This window comes from Capra hircus, chromosome 23 (genome assembly GCF_001704415.2).
Source record: "Capra hircus breed San Clemente chromosome 23, ASM170441v1, whole genome shotgun sequence".
Taxonomy (NCBI): Eukaryota; Metazoa; Chordata; class Mammalia; order Artiodactyla; family Bovidae; genus Capra; species Capra hircus.
In genome coordinates this window covers 8640557-8654675 of record NC_030830.1, presented here as the reverse complement: position 1 = coordinate 8654675, position 14119 = coordinate 8640557, and the positions used below count along the sequence as shown (strand labels likewise).

Genomic DNA, 14119 nt, shown 5'->3' with positions numbered 1-14119 from the left:
CAGTCACTCACATCTACCAACTGCTACCCCAAGAAAACATTTATTAGATCCAGACTCTCCCTGGCACCATGTATGGTGGGAAAAGGTGATATTGAACTGCACTGGCATTTAAACAGAAATCTGATCTCGGCTATTCAAGGATGTGCTCACCACTGGGGAGTACCTCAAAATTCTTTTTTAAACTTTAAATTTCTTTAAAGAACTTTAAAATTCCTCCACATTAAAAATTCTGTCAGGGTGTCAATACCAGTATTACTTAACAAACCTCACCTTTACCTAAATTTTTAGGTCAAGTTTACAGAGCCAGAACAAAAAGCCACTCAGTCCAAACACTGCTGGGTTGCGGACTAGTGCTCACAGTCCATTATTTTAATCCGGCTGTCACTCCGGGCATTTAGAAAGTGAATACACTTGGGTCAAAGAAAAAACCGTCCGCTCCCAGGATGACTGCTCATTATGGCCTTGAATCCTTTTCGGAATGAGGTGCAGTGTACAGAAGTAACTGTATCAGAAAAACACCCCTCTCAGAACACTGTCACCGACTCAAGCCCCAGCGAAAAGGCTGCGGAGTGAATGCAACTGAATGTCGAAGACAAAGGCCGCGTGAGAGTCGGGAACGGGCTCTTTACTGAGCAACACCAAGCGTCTCGTCATTTTCACACATTAATAAGCCACATTGAAAAGTAAATAAAAATTTTTAAAAAAGAAACCAGGTTGACTGCCCATTTGGCACGTATCAGACCCCTTCGCCACTTGGGGTGATCAGGCTGGAAAGGAGTCAGCTGGTACGAGCCAAGGACCAGCACGGGGGTCGGCGGCTCCAGCAGGTAGGAGTCACGTGCTAGCCACTTAACTGGGAGTCCAGGCCGTGGCTCATCCCCACTATGCTGCCTCTTTCCCCTCCAACACCAAGATACTATCACAAGCCGCGAAGAGAACACACGGTGCCTCAGTGCTCTGTGCAGAGGATGGAGAAGGGGCAACCGAGGAAATGCCGATAAACATCGAAGTCCCAAGTTATCTCTAAAGCGACATCTTTACTGAAGGATGAAAAAGAAGGCAAACAAGTTCACCCAGAAGTACTTGTCAATGGTGCTTCTCAGCAGTTCTGGGATACCACCTCATTCTCACACGGGGGGAGGAGGGAGGGAGATCGGTAAAAAGCCATCATTGGAACAATCAACAGGTATGTCTGCCATAAAAATCATCACACTGCATTTTATCATAAATGCGAAAGGAAAAGCACCTATGTTATTTTCATTTCTATCTCCTTTCTCAGACAACCCAGACAGCCTGAAATCAGTAAGGATGACCCAGAAACACGGTGTTCCCTCTTCAACCTTGAGGCTAGAGAACTACAGCCACAAAGACCCGTGGGACCTAAAATAGGAATAATCTGATCTAGATAGCTAGCTCATAACACTTCACATGTTAACATCCAACTCCACCTCCCCCAAAATGACCCTGAGAGGCCAATAAATGAAGGTGTGAGTCTCCCCATTTCACGCAGGAAGAAACTGAGATTGAGGGGAAGTGATTAATCTGAGACCAACTGCTCTCTTCCCAGAGTCTGGCATCCCTGCTGTCAGCTGAACCGTAAATTCTCTAAGGACAAGGACAATGTCATATTTTCTAACTCCTAACATAGTCAGAGGCTTCCCTGGTGGCTCAATGGTAAAGAATCCATCTGCAATGCAGGAGGCACAAGAGACGCAGGTTCGATCCCTGGGGAGGGAAGATCCTCTGGCGAAGGCAATGGCTACCCGCCCCAGTCTTCTTGCCTGGAGAATCCCATGGTGGGCTGCAGTCCATGGTTCACAAAAGACTAAGATACTAAACAACAACAGGGTGAGAGCATGGTACACAGCCAAAACACATCGGCTGCATCTAACTCAGCAGTCTTTCAAGCCAGAGCCCAGTGGGACCTTTGTAACCATACAAAGCCCACCTTCAAAACAAGGCTGAAATCACTTGTAAAAATAATGGGATTTCGGGTCATTTTAAAGTTACATCGTGTTCTCACAAAAGAACCATTTCCTAAACAAGAAATATGTAATTGTACAATCCTACAGACCCTTCCCCCTTCACAGCTACAGTCATCCTAACTAATAACACACTGTGTTCTCAGAGCAATTTTGTTTTACAAAGTGCTTCCCCATATCTCATCTCATTTAGTTCTAATGCCCTGAGAGAGGACAAGGAAAGAAAACAGAAACTTAAATAAAACCCAACTGACATCTTTACTACTTGTTACAAGCGCCTGTATTGGTTTTTAAAAGCAGACAACAAACAAACAAACCCCCTGGCACTACCTGGGGGGCCATAAATTAGTGCAGCCTTTCTCTCAGAAAACAGCCATTAAAAGGGATCTGAACATAAACACCAGTAACACAAAGTGATCATTTCACTTCGAGGAAGTTGGAATTAAGTACAAAAAGATACAGGAAAAGCACAGTGCACACGTCACTGTGGACAACGGCCCCCAAACTGTGAAGAAGCCTTCAAGAACACACAAGACAAGAAAACTGTGCTACAGGCTGACCAGGTGCCCAGCAGCTATTGGAAAGCAGTGCAGGGGACTTTCCTGGTGGTACCGTCGATAAGCGTCCTCGTGCCAGCGCAGGGGACACAGGTTCCACCCCTGGTCCAGGAAGATCCCACATGCCTCGAGGCAACTGAGCCCACGGGCCACAACTAATGAGCCGGCGTGTGGCAACTACTGAAGCCTGTACACCCAGAGCCCGCGCTCAGCACCAAGAGAAGTAGCCCCTGCTGGTCCCCAACTAGAGAAAGCCCAAGCACAGGAACAAAGACCCAGCACAACCAAATATAAACAATCTTAAAACAATGATGATGCAGAATCCTCTTTTGGTAACTGAAATGAGAGATAAATGCAAAGAGCCCAGAAGAGACTATCACTTAAGAGTAAGAGCCACGTATGTAAAACGAGATTTGCACAAGTCCAAGAACGCCCCGCTGCTGCTGCTGCCGCCGCCGCTGAGTCACTTCAGTCGTGTCCGGCTCTGTGCGACCCCAGAGATGGCAGCCCACCAGGTTCCCCCGTCCCTGGGATTCTCCAGGCAAGAACACTGGAGTGGGTTGCCATTTCCTTCTCCACTGCATCAAAGTGAAAAGTGAAAGTGACGTTGCTCAGTCGTGTCCGACTCTTAGTGACCCCATGGACTGCAGCCCACCAGGCTCCTTCGCCCATGGGCTTTTCCAGGCAAGGGTACTGGAGTGGGGTGCCATTGCCTTCTCTGGAATGCCCCGTAGGTGACTGCAATAGATTTTACCTTCATGTTGTTGTCTGCAATGAATGACTTCTAGGACAAATTAATCATTTTCAAACAGGGGCAAACATTAATGGCCCAATTGCATATGGGGATTACAAGTGGATTTTATTTTCCCATGAAAATGAATCAATGACTGCAGTTATCATGGATAACTGAGGATACACCTGGCAGGCGAACGCATCTCTGAAAAATGGGTCCAAAGGCAGTATCCCCAGAGGGCCTTCCACTGTAGCAGGGGCTGGGTTTCATGCCCTGGCGGTGTCACTGGTAAAATGCGCAACCTGTGTTCCTAGACACCTGCTTTCTCAGCTGTGAAATTCTGATTAGTGAAGCTCACCTTTTTCCACTAGATCCTTACCAATTCCCTCCCACCACTGGATAGGATTTTAAATACCCAGTAAATATTTCCTAAACTGTGTGATGACAGAAAATTCAGCCTCTACTCATGTGGCGTTAACAGGGTGAGATGCATGTAAACACCAATTCCAGAGAGGTAGTTTTGAGGAGGCAGGCTCACAGAAAGGGGACTTGGCTCTGTCTGATGGGAGGAAGAGAGTGGCAAGCTGTCCTATCAGGTCACAAGAGCGGTCAAGGTGGGCTCAGCAGGACTGGGCAGGCAATCGGCCGCAGAGCAAGCTGAGCAACCAGGATGTGCAAAGACCAGGAGGCTGAGTCAGCTGCAGTGGAAAGGGCAGCCCCAAGCTCAAGGCAGAGCAGGGGCTTTGCATACTGTGCTGAGGACACACTTAGCTGAGACTTGATGGATGAGTCACCGTTCAAGTGCAAGGAATGCTGCTCCAAGGTCCAGGATGAACATCTCTGTGGAAAGCTTCAGTGCCCCTCTAACCTGAATTCTCAATCTGTCACTCTGGTTCACCACCCCGTCAGGTTCAGAAATCAAGAGCTGGATAATACAGAAGAGATTCAACCACCAGAGAGTGGGGGGTGGGAAGAGATCACATCATTGTCTAAAAATTTTTTTTAATTAGATTGTGTTAGTTTCAAGTGTATAGCAAGGTGATTCGGTTAGTTTCGGGTGTGCAGCAACCTTGTGTTAATTTCAGGTGTACAGTAAAGTGATTCAGTTTCGGGTGTACAGCAATACCGTGCTAACTTCAGGTGTACAGCAAAGTGATTCTGCTACACATTTTTTTAATTTTTTTATTCAGATTCCTTTTCATTACAGGTTTATTACAAGATACTGAATATAATCACTTTCTAATCTTTAAAGCTTTGTTCTATATTCCAAAACGGACTTTAGAGCCTCTGTTGTTGCTCTTCATTTGGCTTGTTAAGAGGCACAGAATTCATATGATTTATTCATTTCTGAGTCAACCTGGAAGGCTGCTGACAGGCCTCATATCTCTAGGTTGGTGATTTCCAACTGTGTAATCATACCTTCTTGAGCATTTGTGCATAGCATGCAGTTTACAAAGTGCTTTCACATCAAAAATCTCACTGACCCTCCCAGCCACAAGCCTGTGAGGTGTATGGAACAAGTTTTCCGGGTGAGGAAGCAGCTCAGCGAGGTTATGTGGCTTGCCCAGGGTCACACAGCCAGCGCAACACAGGGCTCAACCCTGAGCTCGGCTCATATTCCCAATCTTGCCCACTATGACCACAGAGGTGCTCTACACATTCAGAACAAGCCCCTCACAATCTGAGGCATTAAATTCCCCAAGCCCACATACAAGCAATGAGGCATGGACACAAAGCACAAAACACTCCAGTCCTAATAAGGTCGACATCCAACTGCTGCTAAACAGAGTACGCATTCATGCAGCGCCCCTCCTGCAAACCCAGGGAGGGAATAAATGCAAGAAACACATGCACAGCCCTAATCCCTTCTCATTTCCTCCTGGCACCTGTTTCTGCCCCCACAGGCACCAAACACTTCTAACAGCTGGTAGAAATGAGAACCAAGAGATAGCACACACAACCACTGTAGATCAAGCTCTAACCCAAATAGTGGCTGGGAAAAAAAATGGAGGAAGAACCACCCAGATTTAAGAAGAGAGCCACAAAAACAGGGTGCCAAAAAGTCTCCCAACATTCCCCCTGGGTGACTCAGTTCCATCAACCAGAGGGTCTCCTGATGGAAAACACCTACCCCACACTTTACCCCAAAATACTGCTGCTTGTCCCAGAGAAAATACGTGACAAGAGCCATGGAGGGAATACAAAGGGGCAAAATGTGTGGCTATGAACAAGATGACCTTCTAAGACTCCTGGTAACTAAACACTGCTGCCAGTATTTCAGTGCTCACTGCCTACCTCTTCATGGGTGGTGGAGCCTGACAGACTTACAAAATTAGAACTTAAAATCCAATTTAGGCCTTCTAGGCCGCACCAGCTCTCAGAATCAGCTCCCAAGAACTGCCAGTAGGGTTCCCCTTTCTAAGGCCTTCATACGTCCTATGACTATGTGAGTAATTACGTGTAATGTTCTCATTACTCACGCAGCCTCATTAACACATCCGGGCAGCCTTTGTTGACTGCCCAGCCCAGACCCTGGTGAGGATCTGAGGGGAAATGATTTCCCCCAGCGCCCCGTGGTCCCCTAAGCAGCAAAAATCAGGGGCAACAATAAAGTTGCCAGAAAAAGCACCGAAGCCTATTTGTCACAGACCCTACAAAAGCAAATGAATTCAGAAGCCTGGAGAGCAAACACAGCCCAGGTCAGCTCTCAGACACACCGGAGAGGATGGGGTGGCGGCCCTAATAAAGTAGGGAGCAAGTACCAGCCAGGCCCCAGGGCATCTGGGACCTCAAGGCTTTTTCCAATCGGGACTAAGGAGACAGGCAGCTGGGGAGAGGGGGGTAGCTCCACCAACTGGTGTTTAAAAAAACAACAAACACTCACTTGCAACAGATCCACTCCTGCTGGGGAGGCTGACAAACTGCCTCAACTTACCCCCAACTTTCTCCAGTGAAAAAAAACCTCTCCAAAGGCTGCCAAGAGCCTCGATGATGTCCTTTTCCCCACCTCCTGGAGCTACTCTGATCATTCCTTTTACCTCCAATTCATCTGGACTAAAATATGGGGAGGAGATCCAGCCTTTCACTCCCTGGCCAGGGTCTGCTGGCCTCAGTTTTCCCTTCTATAAAAATGGATTCAACAGTTCCTTCCTCTCCTGTGAGCTCACTACAGAAACAATAACTGTGGGCGGCTATTTCAGCACTGACTGGGGCTTCTCCTCAGGAGGCTAGTCTTTCCTACAGTCCAAGCTCTTCTGGTACAATTCTTCAAATGGCAGAAAAGTCCTAAGAGGCATGGGAGAGGCCCCTCACAAGAGTAAAGTCTGTGGCCAGACAGACAGGTGGAAGTAGAAAGCAAGCCCAACAGAAACACAGGGCCCTGGGCTAGAGCCCAGCTGCCCACTCAGGTGGGCCCGAGACCCGGCCCTTGAGAACGGGATCCACCTCTGCAAAATGTGGGCCCCTCCTCACCCCACACATCCTGACAAAGAGAACAAGAGAACAAGACAGACAAAAGCCACCTGCAAGAGGTGGCAGGACAGGACGTGCCAGAAGCAGGCAGATCAATCAACCAGGAGCAGGGGCAGCTCTACTTTCGACAATTGTATTCTGAATCAAAAATGAATGGAAAACCCTTACTGAAAAGTGGGAGACTGTCAGAAGGCCAGGGGGTTGTCAGAAGTCAAGAAAAATTATATCCTAAAAGGATAAGGAGAAATCTCACTCAAATTGTCTTTTTAAAAAAAGGAGACCAAAGACATCCGAGTTACCACCTCCTGGAACGAAAGTGGTCTGAGATGAAGGGGCGAGTGTGGAGAAGGCTTTATACACAAAAGGGACCCAAAACACCAAGTCTGGGGCCTGGAAAAGGAAGCAAGGTTCGCAGAGGAAGGGCGGGCAGTCAGAGGTGTGAAGAGACTAGAAACATGGGAGATGGAAAGAAGCAAGAGAAACTGGTTCATACAGGAAAAACTGAAGCTCGATGCGTCGTTTCCATTAACAGGCAGGCTTAAGGATCTGAAATGGAACAGACCTTTACGGTATCTCCTAAATAAGACAAAATAATTAAGGTTGCTGGATTACAAGATACAAGCTTCTGAACTCCACATAAATGAAGTGTAAAATCATTCATCTTTCTAACCCCCACCATCCTGAGAACGACACAAACTCTGAAAGTGTTACAATTACCTCAGCAGGGCCGCACTAACTGACCCGCATTTTATCTACGCTACCTGGCATAACCAGATAAGAAGTCTAGTTTAATATTTGGGAATTAAGGCTACATATAATGGAAGCACTCTTAGAGCTCATAAGGACCATAAGTTGGTTAGCTAACGTAAAGTCTGTTAAGCAGTAAATCTTTAATATATATGTATATAGGGTGAGCATATACATATATACATACAAGTGAACGTAATGAACACGTAAATATGCTTTTAGTCACAGATTTTTTTTGATTATTTATTTGGCAAGGTCTCAGCTGCAGCACAAGGGCATCCACTGTGGTGCCCCAGCTCAGCTGCCGCAAGGCCACGTCGGATCTTAGTTCCCTGAACAGGGATCGAACCAGCGTCCTCTGCATTAGAAGGCAGATTCTTAACCACCGGACCACCAGGGAAGTTCTTGTTACAGATAATTTTGAGAATTCGTGGTACTCCACGTCAAGCTTTTTTGTTTGTTGGGAAGGGAGTTCAGCCATTAATGAAGCCTGGTTCTTAAAAGGGACCCACTTGCAAAGCAGTATGGGTGCGAAATCTTAACAGATTTCACCCAAGTCTTTTAAATGGCAGGCCCACATGTAATTTAACAATCTCGTTTTTACAGTAATTCACTTTTATAAAGGGTTCCCAAACATTCACCTTCAAGTTTTCATTGAAACCAACTCTCTTGTCACACTCGTTCAAAGGTTTATATAATATTTAACTGAAATTGCAATAATAAGTCTAACTGGAATAACCAGATTTGGGAACAAGCAACTGGCACTTGGCAAGCCTTCTATATGGGTAAGAGCCAAAGGGGACAGAGGCACACACTCCCCGGGCCTGCCCACTGGCAGGGAGCTTCATGCAGGGACGTGACGGCCAGGATGTCCTTCAGCCAGAAGAACTGGGTAGGCTGGGCGGGTGGAAGGTGGTTAGTGCAAGACCTGTTGCTACGATCCTGGGAAAGATTTAGACACAGACCAGTAACAGGAAGACCAGAACCATACAAGCAGAATTCCAAAAAGGAAACTACTCAGACTGAAAAACGTATGGCTGAGTGTTAAAAAGCCAGGTCTTCAGACCAGTATGACCAAGGGCAAACCTTAAAAATAAACCTAAAAACCCTAAAATAAACCTACAGACCTTAAAAATAAACCTAAAGAATCTCTTCAGCATCCATTTACAATTAAAAAAAAACTTGGAGTAAACTAGAAAAGTGTGCATCTACCAAAAAACTCAAAAGTTCATCTTCACACACACAAAAAAAACACCCATAAGGCAAAAAAACAAAAAACCAACAACAATGCCTACCTGCAGCTAACAGCATCGTTCCATCCATACTGCCCTGGCAACATGAGCTGTACTCTATAAAAATACTGCCAGTATAACACCTCTCAATTTTTACAATTCACTCTGGAGTCTGAGCTGCCTACCTGAGCATTTCATGTCATTTTCCCAGATTCAGATTACTAACTGATTATGGTTCGCTTTACCAAAGTTGCATATGTTTTGAGTGACATGTTTCATTCTTATTTTTCCATTAGCCCTGTAATTTTTAGTGTTCGATTTTGTAGGACTTGATGTTCTTCACCAACAAAGACACCATGCTACGTGAGATACAGCTCTGGTTACACAGATCTGGACTGTTCAGTAGGACAGCTTCGTATGTTCAGTCACACGAAGCAATGGCTTGTCCAAATTGAGCTGTCCTGTGAGGATCAAAAATACACACTAGGTTTCAAAGACACAAGATGGAAAAAAAAAAGGTAGATTTGTATAGATTTCTATTTGTATTGATTATATGTCAAAATGATCATGTGTTCAATATACTAGGTTAAATAAAACTCTCATTAAACTAAAAAAAAAGTTCAGCTTAGCCTTTTCAATGTTAGGCTTAACATGACTTTCCCGTATCCTCTCAGAAAAGAAGGGTTCTATTTAAAATCTGAAAGACACTGATTACATACTCAAAAAATTTGTCTCTTTCTGAAGGAGGAAATTTTAAATAACCTTTGGAGCAGGATATATATTAAGATTAACACTGGAGTTCTTTCCAAGGCATCTGGAAGTGAGTCAACAGCCCTCAGCCAACCAACAAGAACTGGTCTGACCTCTTATGACAGGAAACAGCCATGAAACCATCTAAGCACCAAGTAATTCTAGTTGGCCCTCTGGGCCAATGGCTGTGGGGGACACACAAGTCAGATACTTGTCTACAGTAAAGTAATAATAACCCAGGAAATCATCAATTGGATCATCTTTTAAAGACTTTTTTTTTCCTTTTTAAATCTCAGTAACACTTTGGACTCTTGACAGCAGTATTCCTTCCACAATCTCTCCACACGACGATTGTTGCTAAACTGTTTCTGCTCAAAGACTTATGTGAAAAAGAGAATGGTTTTTCTCTACTACTAGAGACAGACAAAAAGCAAGCCACCTAAACAGCTCAAAAAAGAAAAAAATACAGCAATTAAATAAGGTATGCACGTTTTTTCCCCCAGAACCATAAATAAATCAATTGGGTGTAAAACTGGTGGGGGTGGGGGGAACCAACTTATAAATCCTACCACTGCACTTTGGTGTAGTTCTACTTTTTCTCTTTACCATTTTATGCAATTATAGTAAACTCTGCTTTTGAATCTTGTAACACCAACTTTTCCCAGAGTTTTCAATCATACTGCACTTTTAAATCAGAAAATTAAATACCTAAAATTTACAGCCTAGTGTTTCAAATTCTTCTTGAGCTGTCCTAGAAATCAAACTGATAATTTGTTTTCCTGCTAACTGCATGAATCATATCTTCATGTGGCATAGATTTTTATTTCAAGCTCACACCTTCTATAATCAAATAGTTTTTAAGTCTAGGTATCTTATCTGTTACACTCGACAGTAATAACCAACCAGTGGAGTGACAGGAATGGCATAAGATAACCATAGAGCAAAACATGTAACTTTTTATTGTCCAAGTGGATCGGGGCTTTGAAAGGCAAATGTTTTCAGTTATTTGAGGTACTGTAGTGGGAATCGTGCCCAGCAATTAAGACAGGATTACACTACAATTTATGAGTTTTTCAAAGACGTCATTTAATATGAAATATAATAATCATTTTCCCCAAAGCCTGCCATCTACAATCCCACCCCCAAACTCTGTTTTGCTAAAATAAGCTAAATGGCAACGCGGCAGGCAACTAAGGCTTTTGAGACCAACTGTAGGAAATGCGCTGCCTTCCACCAGCTCAAGTAATGATTTCATCTTACATAGAAACAGCATAGTTTTACATCTTCCGCGCACATCATCTCACGCACTCGATCTCAGATAAAGTGAAAAGGCAAAAGCATGTATTACTTTTTCTATTTTACATATGAATAAATAAACCTAGATTTCCCGCCCCTCGTGCTCTCATTCTGAAGAACTGAGCCCAGGACACCTTAGACTTGCAGCTCAGTGCTCTTCCAAGCACACCTACCGATGACTGGTCTTAATCTGCCCCAAGCCCTAAACTACTCCATAGGCCTAGAACTGGCATAACGAACAAGTGCCACTCTGGTGTTTCAAGGCTTCCAGAAAAACCAACAGCTGATGCTGTGTAGCATCACCCCGCCACGTCCTGCCGTGACATCCCCAACACGACTTAAAGTGACAAGGTGGCCAAACCCATCACGCGGTTCTCCTGCAAAGCCAAGCTGCCCCACTTAAGTTTCCCCTGCTTTGCAAAAGCATTGACGAGAAAGCACGACCACCACCGCAATAATGCCACAGCCGTCAGCAGACCTGGAAACAGAGGAAGTGAAAACGTTTTCGCAGACAGGAGGCGTCTCCACCCTGCTGCCCACCCCCGAAATGGAACCAGAGCAGGGTCGGGGGCGCTCGCAAGGGGACCAGAGGCTCCCAGCGCTCACCTGGAGGGCAGTGCAGCGCTTCGGGGCGGAAGGCCGAGGCCGATCGCATCCTCCTCCTCCTCCTCCCCCCGCGCGGCGGCGGCGGCAGCCACCGCCTCCGCACCGCTCCCTCCGCCCCCGCAGCCCCGCCGCGCTGGAACCTCCCGCCCGACTTTTGACGTCACGGAGGAGGAGAAGGTTCCACCCGGGCCCGTCCCTTTGTGACGTCACAATGACAACAGAACCCGGCCGGAGAGTCCGGGAACCCGGAGCCGCTGGGGGCGGAGGGAGGGGGCGGAGGCCGGCGCGAGGCAGGGGAGGAACCGGGGGGCGGGGAGGGGGCGCGCTGACGTCTAGCCGGCTTAACCTGTTGCTCCCGGGCCCGCACTGGAGCCGGCGGGCCAGGCCGCGGGGAGCCGGCCGCGCCGCCGCCGCCATGCTCTGCCGTGCGCGCGCTGGGGGGCGCCCGCCGCAGCCGCGCGCTGCCCGCCCCCTCCCCGCCACGCCCCCGCCCCGCGCCGCCCCCTCCCCAGGCGAACCGGCCGCACCGCCCCCGCGCCCCACCCACCCACCGGCTCGCCCGCCCGCCCGCCGGCCCGCGCCGCCCGCCCCGAACCCGCAGCCCGCAGCCCGCAGCCCGCCCCCTACAGGCCGCGCGCGGCCCCGGACCCGGCCCAGCCCGCCGCGACCCCCGCGCACCGCCCCCCCCCGCCCCCGCCGCACCGCCTTAAGCACGTCGGGAACACGGGCTCCGCTCCCCGAACGTTAACTCGTGCTCTGCCTCCTGCTGCCGCCGCCAGACACCGGCAGACAGCCGGACGCCCGGAATCGACACAATCCGCTGACCACCGGGAACAAAAAATCCCACCCCACGCCGCTCCCCAACTTAGCGAGGGCTGGGGTGGGGGCGGGGGTGGCTCTGGTCCAAGTTCTACCCCCTTTTTGCTTTGTGGCTGCACCCGGATCGGACGTGCCCCGGGAAGGCGTCCACGCTCGCAGGCAAGCTTGTCTCCCTGCAGTTTCTACAGCCCGAGTTTAAACTAGTCTTTTGCATTCTCCTCAGCCCTCTGCAATGCGGATGTATTTTAATTCTTAAATTCTTTAGGGAGCAGCGTTTTAAGTTGGGCTTGATTATTTAACCTTGCATTTCTTTCATAGTTGAAGTTTACGTGTCTAGGTTAGGATCAGCCCTCAAGAAGAGGTATTCAGCTTTTCCATTAAATCTATTTTTTACAAAACCAGTGCCCCGAAGGTCATCTCCCATTACACACATCACACTGCTCAAAAAGGAAAAATATTAACACCAATTTGTCCACCCGAGTTAAATCAAACTTTCTTATAACATTGCATTATTCCTAATGTGTTCATTCGGCCTTTTCTTTTTTTAATGGGTTCTTTGATTTAAAGCATGCAGCTAATCACCGATCACTCGAGTGCATATTTGGTTAATCCTCGGTCCCCCCTCTCCTCTCCCTCCCCCCAAACTTAAAAAAAAAAAAAGCCACCACACACAAAACAAAAACACTCCCCATGCCAATCAAAACGTAGCTGTACTATGCACAAAACAAATTTAACTATTCCAAACCATTTAAATCTCGGAATAATCACCAAATTTCAGAAGCCCAGTTAACTGGGAGAAATTAATTGTAGTCACTTACATTTACATTCACATGCCTACTTAAAAACGTTAACTATATTCTATGTCTTTTCCCCCTAAAACTGGAAACCATGAATTTTTAAACAAAACCAGTCCCATTATTAAAGTCAATCCCAACAAATGCATTCCCTGTAACATGATTCCCAACTGGTTTATGTAGCGAACCAAATAAGCCAAAACGACCACATATATTAAATTTGATGTGCCAGTGCAAGGAACAAGATCGCCATAATCGGACCCTCGATTGCAACTTAAAGGTCTTCCAACACACACGCGTTACACGATTTCCCAAATAACATTAATAATAATAACAGACTCATTTGCATGCAAAGTGCAATATGGGGACAAATCCGCCCGAGAATGCAGTTTAGTTATATTACCGCAGCCCCCACTTCCCCGAGTAGGCTCCACCAAAATCCCCTGCCTTTCATCTAAAACTAGATTATGGTTGTGTCATTCGAGGTCAATTTATTCACTGGAGGTATCGCTACACCAATCTGTTTTTTCATCCAAACTAGGCAGACACGACTTTGCCTGAAAAGCCTTCTTTCAGAAAAGAAAGAAACAGCCTTATCGGACGCTGTGTTTCAAACCCTTCAGCTGCAGAATTATCTATAAACTTGACATTCACAGCCATTGCTTAAAACTACAAGTCAAAGGATGTGTTGTTAGGAGCACTTACGTATTTCTTCTGGATGATATTCCTCTTGGGTCTTTCCTTGCTCATTCTGAGATCCAAATGCTGATTGCAAAAGGGGACAATTGCTTCATGAATTTAAAGCCGTCAGAAATTTGCAAAAAAATATCCTGGTGGTTTTTATTGTTGTTGGTGGAGGCTGATCTTGTAATCCGACTTTTCTTCCTCTTTCCCCAAAGCCCGATTCGCCTTGAAATAAATCCGAAATTGGGAAGGGAAAAAAAAAAAATAAAAGCCAAAGACGAAGCAAACAAAAAAAAAAAATCACTTTAGTAAAACACTCATAATGGAAAATTTCCCCCGAAACACACACACACAAAAAAAACCGACGCCCTTCACTCCCCCCCCTTTTTCCTCCAAAAACTACATCAGCGAAACGTGAAGGTCCTTAGTGTCTGAGCTGTAGTTACAT

The 14119-nt window shown here is 46.6% G+C and overlaps 1 protein-coding gene across 2 annotated transcripts in view; it reads right to left on the bottom strand.

Moving 5' to 3' along the window:
• Nucleotides 1-14119, bottom strand: part of JARID2 (jumonji and AT-rich interaction domain containing 2) — a 230157-nt gene that overhangs the window by 215365 nt on the left and 673 nt on the right. For both annotated transcript variants that reach the window (XM_018038767.1, XM_018038765.1), the window contains exon 2: nt 13693-13896. In XM_018038767.1, the coding sequence (XP_017894256.1) occupies nt 13693-13737 (45 nt within the window). In that variant the 5' untranslated portion in view covers nt 13738-13896. The remainder of the gene's footprint in view (nt 1-13692; nt 13897-14119) is intronic.